This window comes from Rana temporaria, chromosome 1 (assembly GCF_905171775.1).
Source record: "Rana temporaria chromosome 1, aRanTem1.1, whole genome shotgun sequence".
NCBI lineage: Eukaryota > Metazoa > Chordata > Amphibia > Anura > Ranidae > Rana > Rana temporaria.
The window spans coordinates 352,859,140-352,875,273 of record NC_053489.1 but is presented as its reverse complement, the minus strand read 5'-3'; the positions used below and the strand labels follow the sequence as shown (position 1 = coordinate 352,875,273).

The 16,134-nt window shown below is 42.8% G+C and overlaps 1 protein-coding gene across 4 annotated transcripts in view; it reads left to right on the top strand.

The window, feature by feature from the left end:
• The window catches only part of EPS15L1 (epidermal growth factor receptor pathway substrate 15 like 1), a 214,913-nt gene that overhangs the window by 160,019 nt on the left and 38,760 nt on the right, over positions 1–16,134 (top strand). For all 4 annotated transcript variants that reach the window (XM_040320975.1, XM_040320967.1, XM_040320992.1 and 1 more), the window contains one exon: positions 3,367–3,499. In XM_040320975.1, coding sequence (XP_040176909.1) covers positions 3,367–3,499 — 133 coding nt within the window. The remainder of the gene's footprint in view (positions 1–3,366; positions 3,500–16,134) is intronic.

Genomic DNA, 16,134 nt, shown 5'->3' with positions numbered 1-16,134 from the left:
TTCTTCCATAATCCGCATCCTTTACCTGCAGACGTTCCTCTTTTTACTTCCTCATTGATTGTTTTTGCTCAGAAGTTGCTCTATTTCTTCTCTGTTCTGTTCACTTCCTGCTTGTCTGATTTTACTGACCACCATGAAGGGAGGCTTTACTGCGGTGGTCAGTGACGTGCTCGCCCCCTCCTGGGAACTACATCTGTGCATCAGGACGATTTCTACGTGTTAGAGACTTCAAGAAGGTGTGAATTACTGGGCGTGCCGCAATGCATATTGGGAAATGTAGTTTTTACATGAACGAGAGCCGCAAACCAGGAAGTGAATGAGAGAACAGAAACTAGAAAGCCAGAGGTGATATAGATGAAGGAATTTAATAGGTATTTACTAGTTTTTTAACAGAATCATTACACTATTCTGTCTGTCTACCTTGCAGACATTCATTTTAGGCAAAACATTTTTTTCCTTTACAACTCATTTAAGGGAGGCCATTTTGTGACCAATTGGAGAAGAAAATGTCCTGGTGTCAATTGGATTAAACAATGCCCTATGATTAGTATTAGAGGGAGTAATCATGCCCCATCATTGGTATCAAGGGGAGGAAAAGTGTCTTGGTGTCCGTGGGAGGAATAGTGCCCCACCATTGGAGTCTGTGGGAGGAGTAGAGAAAAGATTAACCTGTGTTCAAATTCCAATAGCTTGTACATGTATTTAAACTACCCGGTGCTAAAGGGGTGTGACCACATGTTGGCACTACAAATTCTGGATGGACCCTCTGCACACTGCTATACACCCTTTCCAGCAAACTATGCAAATGTAAAATCAGGATTTGCAGTGACAATGCAGAGTAAGACTGGCCATAAGAGGGATTACTTTGGCGCAGTTGGTCAGCTTAAATATGTATATACGTGAACTAAAATTCATGATTTATATTTGCATAGTTTGCTGGAAAGGGTGTATAGCAGTGTGCAGAGGGTCCATCCAGAATTTGTAGTGGGAGTAATAGTGCCCCATTGTTGGTGTCAGTGGGAGGAATAGTGGCACATCATTGGAGTCAGTTGGAGGAATAGGTCCCCATAGTTGGTATCAGTGGGAGGAATAGTGCCCTATCATTGGTATCAGTGAAAGGGAACAGTGCCCCAATTTTGGTATCAATGGGGGAAATCGTGCCCAATCATTAGTATCAAGGGAAGGAATAGTTAGTGTCCGTGAGAGGACTAGTGCCTCATTGTTGATGTCAGTGGCAGGAGCTATGCTCCATGGTTGCTGAAAGTGTATAGGGGGGGAGGGGGGATAATGCCCCAAGAGCTGCATAAAAGCAAGCAAAGGGCCACAGTTTGGAGACCACTGTTGTAAACCAAACATTTTGAAAAATGTGTTTGTTTTGTTCACTCTAATTTAAATGGATTAGGTTGAATTGTATAGAAGTTTGTATAGGATACCACCCATTGTTTTATTGATAGGGATCATCCTGAATGAAAGACAGAGCTGTGACATTGTTTTTTCAGTAGGTAAGCTGTGAACATGTGTGCCAGTGGCGGAACTTTCAGGGTCTGCGACTGGGCCCTGCTGTTCTGCCGCTGTGGCGGCAGGGGGGGGGGGGGGCAAGACCTTGCATCTACCCCTGCACCTCTGGCTGTCAGTTTGGGATGCAGTGGGAGGTGGTGATCGGTCGCTCTATGGTGCCCATGGGGTTTGTAGTTCTCCTCCTGAGTGTATACAGTGGAGAGGGAAGGGGCCTCTGACCCGGGCAGCGATCAGTTTCACTCTTCAGTGTACAAGTGAATCGCTCCGCTTATACACTGTTGCTGATAGCTGCCCGGATCAGAGGCCCCTCCCCTCTCCACTGTTTACACTCGGGAGAACTACAAGCCACAGGAAGATCTCTTGGTCCACATGCACCATAGAGCTGCCGATCGCCACCTCCCCCTGTGCTGGGGGTTGGAGGTGCACAGACAGCGGAGACAGCCAGGTGAAGGGGAACCTCTGGAAGGGTAGGCTGTCTGGGGACCCTAATGTAAGGGGGGCTCTCTGGGGACCCTGATGTAATGAGGGGGCTCTGGGGAACCTGATGTAAGGGGGATGCTCTTTGGGGGCCTTGATGTAAGGGGGAAGGTTCGCTGTGGACCCTGATGTAGCGATGGGCTCTCTGGGGACCTGATGTAAGGGGGGCTCTCTGGGGACCTGATGTAAGGGGGGCTCTCTGGGGACCTTGATGTAAGGGGGGCTATCTGGGGACCTTGATGTAAGGGGGGCTCTCTGAGGACCCTGATGTAAGGAGGGGTTATCTGGGGATCCTGATGTAAGGGGGGCTCTCTGGGGACCCTGATGTAGGGGGGATCCGCACTCGGATATGTAACAATTCACACACACACACACACTATACATGCGTAATCCTGCCAAAACGTATGACGTTCTTTACTTGCTACACTGCTATGGGCTCTAGCCCGAGATCTTTTGTAGACCTGGTGGGGGGCCCTTCATGGTTTCTTGCACCGGGGCCCTGAACATTCTAGTTACGACTCTGATGTGTGCTACAATAAAAATGCATATTTGTTATTACTTAAAGAGTTATAAAGGTAAAAGGCTTTTTACCTTCGTGCATTCTATGCATTCTAAGTGGAGCTCCCCCCTAAATACTTACCTGACCCCAATTTCGGCCCAGCACTGTGCACTCTGCAGCAGCTCTTCTCCCCTCTCCTGGCTCTCATAGGCTTGGCTGAGAGCAGTGAGAGCTATTGGCTCCTGCTGCTGTCAATCAAAACCTGTGAGCAGAGAAGGGGGGGGCAGCTCCAGTGGGGCACCCAAAAAGAGAAGGTTCAAGGCTGCTCTGTGGAAAACCATTGCACAGAGCAGGCAAGTATAACATGTTTTTTATTTTAATTAAAAATAAATTCAACCTTTTAAAGTGGTTGTAAAGGCTAAAGGTTTTTTACCTTCATGCTTTCTATGCATTCTTGCCTCTCCGGGGCTCGCATTTGTGATTGGCTCTTTGCAGCAGAAGCCATTGCCTTTCACTGCTGTGAATCACAGCCAGTGAGCCCATCAGGAGAGAGAAGGGGCGGGGCTAAGCCATGGTTCCCTGTGTGAATGAACGCACAGAGCCATGGGTCAGAAGCACGCCTGCTTGGGTGCCCCCACAACAAGCTGCTTTTAGGAGGGAGGCGCCAGGAGCACCGGAGTAGGACCTGAGAAGAGGAGGTTCTGGGCTGCTCTGTGCAAAATGACTGCACAGAGCAGGTAAGTATGACATGTTTGTTTAAAAAAAAAACAAGGCTTTAATATCACTTTAAAAAAAAAAAAAACAGTTTTTTGTGTAAGTTGTGTTTAAATAGTAGTCATTGCATTTGGTTTCTTCTTTTCCTTGTCTTTTAGCACCAAACTCCTGATCCCTTTGCAGCTACTTTTCCAGGCTCTGGTTTCTCAGAGGACCCCTTTAAAAGCAAACATGACATGCCAGCACTGCCTCCCAAGAGAAGTGTCCCACCACGGCCAAAGCCTCCAAGTGGTAAGATGCACTTTAGTTTTATTTATCACAGTTGTGTCTAGCGTTTTGTTTTTAGAATCATTGTGTGTGTTGAATGTTAAGCTTGGTTGTTACAAACAGCCCTTAAGTGGAAAAGGGTTGCTGACCCCTGTCCTGTGGACCATTCTTTCTTCCATAGGGGACTTTGGCATTCTATCTCAGTGAGAATAACCAAAGAAAGTTTCTCTATATTGTATGTTGTCAGAGCCATTAGAGTGTTCCTCAAAGCTCCTGCTTCCTTTAGACAAGCACATTCCCTGTTTGTCCTCTCCTCCGGTCCTAAAATTCAGTTACTTGGTGGATAAGGAATTTGATCACTAGAGCTTATGCTCTAAACCAAGTACCTCTTACTCGCACACTCCACCAGATCTGTTGGAGTATCCAGGGCCTTTAGGCACCAAGCTTCTGTTGCCCAAATTTGTAAAGCCACTTCCTGGTCTTCTCTTCTTACCTTTTCAAAGTTTGCAGGTGCATGTTCAGTCTTCTTCTGATGCAGCTTTAATCCTCAAGGTTCTTGCCCTCAGAACCTTTTTTTTTTATCCTGTTGTTTTTGGGCATGTAGGCCCAGTTCTGTTGCCTAGTTGTTGTCCACCCTCAAATTGATTGCTTTGCCCCATAGTTTATTAATAAGTTGCCTGTCTCCTGTACAATTGAGGTCAGAGGAATTTTAACTTGAAGGTAAATTCCATTTCTTGGTGTACAAGACGCCTCCTGGCTTTCGTTGGGGATATTAATTACCCACTTGTCAACCAAGGTACATTTATAATGGTTAAAGGAAGCTTGACAGTTGTTTAAGAGCTTTTTGATAAAAGGTAAAAGGGATCTCAAAGCCTCAAATCTGACTGATAAGTTTTATGGGGCTCTCAAAGTGCACCCACCTACCCTGCCGGCAGCCTGGGCCCCCGGGAAGCAGCTTCCATGATCCCTCCAGCAGCTAGTGACCCTGGAAGTGACGTATATTATGTCACTTCCAGTTTCACATCTTTCTTTCCTAGAGTAGCTAAGAAAGCACAATCTGTGCTTTATTAGTTGCAGTAGAGGGTGGTAGGGCAGACATTGGAGGGTCTAATGGGCCCCAATGTTTCCATAAATAGGACATGTCACTTGTCCAATTCTGTCACATGGTGGACTTGTTAGCCCCCCCCTGTGATGGCAGTAAACAAAAAAATATATATATACACATATAAAATAAGTAAAAATAAACACAGTAGAGGGTGGTACTCCATAAAGAGAATTTGTCACTGGCCCAATACGGGGCTTATTGACCCCCTTGCAAAATAGCAATACAGTGTAAAAATAAAAAAAGGATATAAAATAAAAATGTCCCCCCCCCCCCCTTTTTTTTTTAATCACCCCCATGCATACCACATTTAAAACTTGCACAGTGTAGGGTGAGCATGTGTATGTAAACATAAATTGCACAACACATGTGAGGTATTTTCGAAAACTCTAATCTAATAATCTGTGAAGGCTTTTAAAACATTGTGAAGAACGTTTGTGATCGTTCATAGTTCATTGTGATTTTTTCTTTTGTTTATGGGCGTGCACAATTTAAAGGCTTGATATGTTTGGTATCCATTTACTCGACAAAACCCAGTCTTAAATATTTTATTTTACAAAAAAATATTGTGTTTGTTTGCACAAAATTTGATACATAGCTGAGCACATATGTGACAGAAAAAAAAATGCAATTACCACCATTTTATTCTCCAGTGTCTCTGCTTTTTGGGAGACGTGTCTCTGCAAAATAAAAATGCAGATTTTTAAAGTGCGCAAATTTCTTTTTAAAAATTGCCCAGGTAGGCAACTAATTAAAGTGTATCTAAACCCCAAAACAAATATGTAATCTGTAACAGTATAAATAATGTTTAATGATGCAGTTCTGTATTTGAGAATACATTACTACCGTATTTTCCGGCGTATAAGACGACTTTTTAGATGCAAAAAAATGCGTCCAAAGTCGGGGGTCGTCTTATACGCCGGTAACAGTCTCCGTCTGCTGCGGCTCCTTCTTCTTCAGCGTGTCCTGTGATAGGCGGAACACAAATCTTCCCAGCAGCGCCTCTGTTCTGTGTTCCTCCTATCACAGATGCCTTCTCATTCTCGGACGAAAGGACGTCCGTGATAGGCGGAACACAGAACAGAGGCGCTGCTGGGAAAATTTGTGTTCTGCCTATCACAGGACAGTCTGAGGAGAAGGCGTGGCTTTCAAATCATGGATCCTCGCAGCAGACGGAGACTGTCACCGACCTGGAAGTCAGAATCAGCAAAACGTGAGTGATGGCACTGTTGGCACAGTGGGGGCAAGTGATGGCACAGTGGGGGAAGTGATGGCACAGTGGGGGCATGTAATGTAATTGCACAGTGAGATTTGAAAAAAGCCTGTTTCTGTCAGCGGTTCTGGCTACCCCTCAGCTTCCAGAAAGACTAGTAGGAAGGGGGTAGTCTTATATGGTGAGTATATCCCAAAACCAACATTTTTCCTGGAAAATTAGGGGGTTGTCTTATACGCCCAGTCATCTTATACGCCGGCAAATACGGTAACCACTTCATCCCCTTCCCAACCAGACCATTTTTTGCAATACGGTTCTGCGTTATTTTGATTGACAATTGCGCAGACATGCAAGGCTGTACCCAAATAAAATGTATGTCCTTTTTTTCCCCACAATTTTTTATTTTTTTTGGTGTTATTTTTATCACCTCTGCAAAAAGAATTACATTTAAAAAAAAAAAAAAATGTAAAGAAGCACATTTCTTCATCAATTTAGGCCAATATGTATTCCTTTACATATTTGTGTTAAAAAAAAATCACAATAAGTGTATATTGATTGGTTTGCGCAAAAGTCATAGCATGTGTACAGAGCGATCAGCGGGTGCCAGTGGACATTGGGTCCGTGGGATCCACTGATCAGCTCCCGCTGTGTAGAATCACTCTCTGAACTACTGGTGCCTTAATCTCGCAGCTGAATCAACTGTAGGAGACCTGGTGCTTGCTGGACTTTCTTGGGCGTCCTGAAGCCTTCTTCACAAATGCAGTGGAAATGTTTATTTGATTTAAAGAGAAGTATAGGATTCCAGTTTTCCCCACAATCAGCTGCATCTGTCCCCCGGCGTCTCTGCACTAAGAACCGAGCCATCGAACATTGCCGATGGCTCGGTTCTCTCGGCTCCCTGAGCAGAGAGCTGCTGCCTGTCAATCAGCAGCTCTCCTGCTCTGCTCCCCTATGTTCACTGGAGCACTGAGCTGTTGAGGGGCAGGGAACAGCCGTCTCAGAGATCCAGACTTCAACGTCATGATGACGCGGTGCCTAAACTGATTACAGTGACGTCAGCAGAGAGCGGACTTTAGATCGCTCTCTGCTGAAAACGGGTCCCAGGAGAGTACAAAACGAATTTCACTCCTGTGGCATATAGGAGAAGCCCAGCCAAACAAGCTGGACTTCTCCTTTAAGTTAATTTTCATGCCAAAGAGGGACTTGTAAATAATTGCAATTCATCTGAGCACTCTTCATAACATTCTGGAGTATATACAAATTGCCATCATAAAAAATGAGGCAGCAGAATTTGTGAAAATTAATATTTGTGTCATTCGCAAAACTTTTGGCCACTGCTGTACCCTCCATTTTGCTTTGCTTTGAGTGAGCACTGCTGTGTCACACATTTCACAGAGTCTGCCTTCTGAACTACAGAGGTGCTGAGAGGAGGAGTTTCAAGAGGCAAGGTCCGTACAGGAATCTCTGGTTGCAGGCAGCAAGGTGTCATGGCATATGTAGTCCGTAGAACTTTAAACAGCAGTGGAAAAGTTGCAAGGCAAGCAGGAAGTGGTGAAAAAAAGATGTCCAGCACACAGATAGCGCTCATGATTTTTTACTTACTTACCCACCGGGCAAATTCCAGCACACCTCTCCTACAAGTAAAAAAACATATATTTTTTTGCGAGGAAATTACTCAAAACCCCCAATTACACACACACACACACACACACACACACACACACACACACAATTTTTCAAACTTGATTTTTTTGGGGGGGGGGCAAAATACACTTTCTTAAAAAAACAAGCAAATTGTTTTATCAAATTGTGCCTTGATATACAAGCGATGTCTTGATAAAAGAGTAGCGTCATGTCACAACTAACTATAAAAAAGAAGAGAGGAGCCTCTAATTGTAGCAATATGGTTACATTTAATGAAGGTACAACATTTAGCAACTTATTGCTACACTTAGAGGCGCCTCTCTTCTCTTTTATACCCTGTAAAAAAATGCTTTGATATACAAGTGCTTTGGATTACAAGCATGTTTCTGGAATGAATTATGCTTGCAAATCAAGGTTTTACTGTAATGTGAAAGATGATGTTACGCCCATTAAATGCATACCTCACATGTCTCGCTTTAAAATTGCGCACACTTGTGGTATGGCGCCATTTTTCCATACATTTTCAGAGTTACAGAGGAGGTTTAGTTCTAGAATTCTTGCTCTTGCTCTAACATTCGCGGCGATACCTCACATGTGTGGTTTGGAAGCCGTTTACATACGCGAACTACGTATGCGTTCGCTTCTGCGTGCAAGCCTGCCCTTTAATTTTTATTTCATATTTTTATTTTTACTTTTGAAAAAAATATATAAAAAAATGTATGATCTGATGCTTTCTTGTTTACTTACGCTGGCCCGGATGTGATGTCATAACATCGCTCCCGGTCCTCCAGGAGTCATAGAGATTGCCAGGGACCATCTGTCCCTCGGAAATCTCTATGGCTAACTTCCACCGGCGGCGGATTCTTTCTCCGGATCACCGATCGTACCAGCAACCCGGGAAAAGCACCAGAGGGCGGCGGTAGGGGGAGGTGTCTCTTCCCGCCGCCTGTAAGAATGATCAAGCTGAACAGCCGCTATGATTGATCTTGCAGGGGAAGGGAATCGCCAGCGGAAAAAAACTATGCAGCTGCAGGCATCATTCAGATATCACCACTGAAAGACCAGAACATCATATGATGATCAGGGGTTGGCAAGTGGTTAAGTAAGATTACTGTATATTAGATTATCAAAAATAATTGTATTACCATTACAATGCTTATGTTCTAAAATAAAAGTGTGTTCTGTGGCCTTAGAATGTCTTTAAATGTATTTTAGGTACCTGAATTTGGCCTAGTATCAGCCTCTTTACAGCAGAGCTCAGAGAAGGGGGATGGAGAAGCATCACAAGTAGCCAGTCAGTTATGCTGCAATGCTAGGGTTATGCTATAGGAAGAGAGAGCTAAGTGCTAGAGGAGCTGCATCTCCTTTCAACATCCAGTCACAGGGTGGGTGTGGGGAAGGACATCTGTAAGTGAAAGTGAAAAAGCAACAGAAAAAGATCTGGTGCCCTAGTCCCCCTCCCCTCCCCTCCCTGCCTTGCCTCGTAAGGGTGACAGTGCTGTGTATGACGGCTTTTTAAATCTCAGGACTAAATGGACAGAAGTACAAATCCTTAGCTTTGTAAAATCTCTTCCATATATGCATTTCATCTGTGTATTTTGTTGTTTGCATGGAGTTTGGCTTTAAGTAAGCAAACAAAAAAAAACACACTTGTAAACAGTATTCATCACCCTTCATGTTTTTTACGCTTGTACCCTCTTGAAGTACTCACTTTGTGTAGCTGCTAGTTTTTCCTTGTGAGATAACCGTTGCCACTGAGACATGAGTAATTTCACAGCATATTTACTCCTATGTCACTTACTTTGCAGAGACTCTTCAATTGATACCTTTAACATACATTTTAACGGTTTTTAGCTTCCCACACATTCCTTTTCACCTGTAGTTCTGTGAAACTACCCCACCTTCTTTTCACAAGTGCTTTCACAGTTATGTATTTCTGCTAACTAAAAATTAATCTTGCAGAGGAAAACCACTGTACGTCTGTGATATCTCAAAAGATCTTGACAGTATGTCCTTTTTTGCAAATATCCATTTCCACAATGAGACAAAATGAGACTTATGGATTGATGGTATCCGTGTATAGTAATTCTATTCTAAATATTAAGCAGTTTTCTAAAAGCTAATTTGCACACTTACCAGATCTTGCACATACATGGTACAGGTTGAACTGTCGTCTTAGGTTATTGTATGTACCGGTACTGATTATGAACAGCCTTAAATTGTATGTTAGGGAATGAAAAAAAAAAAACCAAGTGCATACACATTTTTCTGTGTTTTATTCCTTTATAGGAAAGTTTCTCAACCTTTTTTCAGTCGCAGCATTCTTTAAGGTTAGGTTCACACTTTCCTCATTCTACAAGCCGTATTTGGTGTGTGCATGGCAGCCCATGCATTTGAATGGGCTGCCGTGCCTCCAGGAAAGCAGGGAAAAAGTCCCTGCAGCATTTTAGTAATTGCAGCTTGCACAGGAATCGCAGTGTAGTGCATCTCTGCAATACATACACATTTCCACGTGTTTTATTTCTTTATAGCAAAGTTTCTCAACCTTTTTTTCAGCCGCAGTCTTCTCTAAAGCTAGGTTTGCACTATCACAGTTCTGCAAGCCCGGTTTTATGCGGGCACAGTAAGCACATTCATGTGAATGGGCTGTCATGCCTTCCGATTTCCAGTGCGTGTGGCATGCCATTAGGATTAATGGCACCCACACACATCCAGCACAATTTACTGTGCAGGTGTATGTGACTGTGGGAGAAGGTGCAGGAATCGCCAGCGCAGAAGTGAACCTGGCCTAAAAGTATTTTGAGTCTTCGAGCACCCCAGTCTGAAAAAAAAAAAAGCAGTCCCGCTAGCTTAGAAAAGCAAATCTGTTCGTACAGATTGTAGGGGTCAGAAATAGGACTTCATTATCATGGGAATGCTTAGGTGTATGCCCATGTGAGGGTTGTGTTTTTGCCCACACTGGGATGCACGGGTGTTCTGTTAATCTACATGCAGGCAATCCCATACATGTTAATTGGGACACAGGCACGCTCGTTGCTCCCCAGTTTGACAACCATGTGGGTGCGGGTCCCCGAATATCAACTTGAATATCAAATTTGGGGCAGCAGCTATATCCATGCAGCTGCTGTGTCCCACTTGACATTAATGCAACTTCTGGCACAAGGATGCACAGAACACCAGCAGTCTGTGTAAACTCAGACCATCTGCACCTAAATTTCAAAGATTGAGTAGTTTTAAATCATTTTAAAACATTGCGCTGCAAACTGAAGCCGTTTTAGATGTTACTTAGTTTTATTTTCCAAGTATAAGCCTCTGCTCTTTTCTGGGTGCAGCCACCACCATATTAAGTGTTGTCTTTCACGTCCGAACTTCTGTCCTTTGTCCTTCTCACTGTCCATAATCTTGCGCATGCACAGTAATCATTAAGATGAAAAACAGTGAAAATGTAGCGCAACACCCAAAAATTATATAAATATATAGTGAATACCAAAGGACAAGGTGAACAAAAGTTTGATTAAAAATAAATAAGATTATACGATAAAATAGCTAATATCAATCAAGGAGTTATTGCAATCTCATGTGCTGATAGCTGGAGACAAAAAAGTCCACTAATCAAATGAAAGATAGCTGGCTTCACAGATGATATGGTTGAATCTTCCAGAAAATACATGTACACCCGCATGCAGAGACACAAGATAATATTCGGGCTAGTTGGCCCCTTACCATGAGAGATGGATCTCTGTTAGATCATACAGGCAAATAATGCAGATTTCGTGGGTCACAGGAGTGCAGGAAAGGTGGATCCGTCCTCTTTAGTTCAAAGGAATAATGGTAATCAGCTCAGCTCCACTCGTTCACAGCTCTCCCGGGGATGGCATAATTAGCAGATATAATTGGAGGAAAAAAGAGGCTTCATAGTGCATTATGTTTGAAAAAGTTCATAAAAACCTCTTTATTAAAAGTTGCTGCAGTGGACATCAGCGTTTAAAATTCACAAAATCCATATGCAAAGCAGTTGGTTAAAAGAGAAGAAAAGTAACCAATATCTGTCAGAGACATATAATCCTTCCAGCAGTCAGTAATTACCGATCTGCTGGGTGATGGCTGTGTCTGATACTGGGGCTCCGTCCGATGCAGCGTTTCACCTGATAAGGTTTCAACTGGGAAAGGAGGCCAAGCCTCGTTTTCACTGCTTAGTCCCGTGCTGAGCTTGCCGGTTCTATTTACCCCTGTGATGTACTGAGACTCAGACTGTTAATGTAAACTGAGTCTCCCGTTTTTTTCGGAGCTAATGCTGGGCAAGGGAAATGACACGTCAGCACAGGGCTTCCGATTTTTCCGACATGCTCCTCTGCTCCCAGAAAAATCGGAAGAATTGTGTATGCAACGATGACATACGTATAAAGAAAGGGACAGATTTCATGGAAACAAAGCAATCAGTTCAATGCTTTGCAGTGCTTGAAATGGCAGAAAATGAACATGATGTGTTTACTACCGCTTTAAGTATGCCTGTGTGAATGAGGCCTAAAGGTAACGTAAAGACACATATGCACACACAAGCATATAAACTTGCATACAGTGGATTTTGTAAATTTGTCCACTTACAAAGAAATGAAGGGTCTATCATTTTTATCATTGGTGTATTTTAAATGATATAGACAGAACCACAAATCCAAAAAACACACGATACAAATGTTTAAAATTGAGTTGCAGTTTGGTGAGTAAAATAAGGAAATTTGATCCCCCTACCAACCAACAATACTTCTGGCTCTGGCTACAGTATGTGGAACACAGATTAGTCCTGTCAATTTAAGGAGGTGCGCTTAACGACAACTCGTTATGGGTATAAAAGACAACCGTTTCATTCAAACCTCATGATCATGGGAAAAACCAAAGAGCTGTCAAAGGAAAGCACATACAAAATAACCATCAATCCCCCTCGGTCTGGAGTTCCATGCAAGATTTTGCCTCATGGGGTAAGGATGATCATGAGAAAAGTGAGAGATCAGCCCAGAACTACACGGGAGGAGCTTGTGAATGATCTCAAAGCAGTTGGAACCGCAGTCACCAAACAAACCATTGGTAACCCAATACGCCACCATGGATCGAAATCCTGCATTGCCCGCAAGGTTTCGCTCCTCAAGAAGGCACATGTACAGGCCCGTACAAGGATTGGGAGAAAGTGATGTGGTCGGATGAGACCTAAATTGAGCCATTTGGCAGGAAGAAAATTTTTGACTATGACACTAAGAACACCATCCATACAGTCAAGAACGGAGGTGGAAACATGATGCTTTGGGGCTGTTTCTCTGCTAAAGGTACAGGCCGATTTTGCTGCATTGAGGGGCCAATGGATGGGCCATGTATTGGAAAATCTTGGATAAGAACCTTCTTTCTTCAGCCAGAACATTGAAGATGGGTCTTGGATGGGTCTTCCCGCATGACAATGACTAAAAACATATCACCAAGGCAACAAAGTAATGGCTCAAGAAGAAGCACGTTAAGGTCGTGGCAGCCCCCAGACCTTAATCCTATAGAAAATGTATGGAGTGAGCTGAAACCTTGAGTTGCCAAGCAACAGCCAAAACACTTAAAGGATTTAGAGAAGATCTGTAAAGAAGAGTGGACCAAAATCCCTCCTGAGATGTGTGCAGACCTGGTAACCAACTACTATGTCTGCTTGCCAACAAAGGTTTCTCCACCAAGAACTAAGTCATGTTTTCCTTGGGCATCAAATACTTATTTTATTCACTGAACTGCAACTCAATTTGTATCGTGTTTATTCTTGATTTTTGGTTAGACCCTTCATTTCTTTGTAAGTAGACATGTGCATTCGTTTTCGTTAGAATGCATTTTCGTCCGAAAATCAGGTTTTTTCGTTATCGTTTTAACAAACGATAACGAAAGTGCAAGAAATGAAAACCGAAAGATCCGACATAAAAAATGATTTATTTTCGTTTTCGTTGCTGTAAAAATTCGATATAGAGAGATTCGACATTATAGGGAAAGGATTCGACATTATAGAGAAAAGATTTGACACTATAGAAATAATAGATTCGACATTACAGAGAATAGATTTCGATTTATGAGAAAATAGATTCGACATTATAGAGAATAGATTCGACATTATTACTAGTCATACCACATTAGAATTCTTGTAGGCGAATATTTTTTTGACCATTAGACAGAAAAACAAAGATTTGACGTTCCGGCGAATATTCTTTTGACTATTCGACAGAAACCAAATATTATTGGATTTTCTGACGAAAGCTATTCCCCAACGAAAAACGAAATAAATCAAAACGATTTTTCGAGTAACTAAATAAATTTATTTTCCAAACGAAAACGAAAAAACGAAACAAAATATTCCAGTCTGCACATGTCTATTTGTAAGTGGGCAAACTTACAAAATATACAGGGGATCAAATCATTATTTTCCCCACTGTATGTACATTGCTACGTACATACACATTCATATAACAAACCAGTCTGTCCATTCTCCTCTGACGTCTAACACCAACAAGGCATTATTGTCCACACAACTGTTGCTCACTGGATATTTTCTCTTTTTCACACCATTCTTTGTAAATCCTAGAGATGATTGGGCGTGAAAATTCCAGTAGATCAGCAGTTTTTGAAATACTTAGACCAGCCCGTCTGCCGCCAACAACCATGCCATGCTCAAAGTCACTTAAATCCCCTTTCTTCCCCATTCTGATGCTGGGTTTTAACTTCCGCAAGTTGTCTTCACCACATTTAGATGTCTAAATGCACTAAGTTGCCAAGCAATTGAACAGGTGTATTTAATAAAGTAGCCCCTGAGTGTATCATTACTGTACACACACTCGTGTACGTACCTACATACACTCCTCATATATATATACACACACACAGGCGCGCGCGCGAATATACTGTATATAGTATCAGCTTACAGTGGTCAGGCCAATCCTTTGTGCCAAGATGACTAGCTCCAGCGCATTCGCAGGAGTGATGTCATCCTGCAATGGCCTATGAAGATGCCCAAAACCCGGCACACAGGAGAAGATACCGGCAATGGAGCATTGGGAAGGGGAGTGTCCTCCCTTTAATTACGCTTAACCACTTAAGGACCGCCTCCTGCACATATACGTCGGCAGAATGGCACAGCTGGGCACAAGCACGTACCTGTACGTCCTCTTTAAGTGCCCAGTCGCGGGCGCGCGTCCGCCACCCGGTCCGAAGCTCTGTGGCCGCGGAACCCGCTGGAGTCCCGCGATCGGTCCCCGGAGCTGAAGAACGAGCTTCCCCGTTCTTCACTGTGGCGCTGTCATTTATCGTGTGTTCCCTGATATTGGGAAGCACGATCAATGACGTCACACGTCCAGCCCCGCCCCCCTACAGTTAGAAACACATATGAGGTCACACTTAACCCCTTCAGCGCCCCCTAGTGGTTAACTCCCAAACTGCAATTGTCATTTTCACAGTAAACAATGCATTTTTATAGAATTTTTTGCTGTGAAAATGACAGCTGCAGAGGCCAATGGGTGCTGCTGCTCTGTCTCAGCCAATCGGGAGGAGTGTCCTGGATGGATGAGGGGATCATGGACATCACTGGCGAGAGAAGAGGCTCAGGTAGGTACGGTAATTAGTGAGGTGCATAGAATGCATTAAGATAAAAAAAACTTCTGCCTTTAAAACTCTTTTAAAGAGGAAGTGCAGTCTGCTCACATACTTTGTAATAAAAACATCTTTGCCATTCTGAAGCTTCCCTCCAATCACTTTGTATATTATTTTATATGCTGTGATTCTGTATTTGCCAAATATGCTGCAGAAATCCTCCTCCACTGAGTCTAGTTGCAACCATTTTAACTGTGGGCCCTTTCTGGATTTACACAGAAACCGAGGCACACCTCCAGCTCTGCAGCTCTCATTGGTCCTCTTTTGACTCATCCCCTCCCTTCCTGGCAAACTCTCACGAGAGCTGTGCATGATGTCATAAGTCTAGGCTTTTTACCAGACAAGAAACAGGAAGTGGGCTGTATAAGGTATTTACTGACAGGACAAAAAAATGTTTTACTATCCAAAGATAAAACAAAAAGGGCAGAGGATTTAATAGATGAAAAAATTACTGAAGTTCCGCTTTAATGTTTAAATACAGCACATTATCTGTTTTCACTTAAACTTGCTAAGCCTAAAGTGAAAATAAAGGTGCAAAGCGGAACTGAGAATACAAAGCTGTGACCGTAATACACATGTAAATAGATCTTTATTTGGAGGGTACCACACATGCAAATCTCTTTAGGCCATGAAGATTGATTTAGTTTAATGTTCGTAGTTATATCATTAGTTATATCTAATGTTCTGTTTTTGATTTTATTATACTATGATTTATCTCTCCATGTAAATTGATCATGCTTCACTTTAACCACTTGCTTACTGGGCACTTAAACCCCCCTCCTGCCCAGACCAATTTGGAGCTTTCAGCTCTGACGCATTTTGAATGACAATTGTGCGGTTAATACAACATTGTACCCAAATGACATTTTTATAATTTTTCCCCCACAAATAGAGCATTCTTTTGGTGGTATTTGATCACCCTTTGTTAAAAAAAAATTAAAATACAGTTTTTTTTTTTATTATATTTTTTTTTAGATTTTGTTATAAAACGGGTAATTTTTCTCCTTCGTTGATATACGCTGATGAGGCTGCACTGATGGGCAC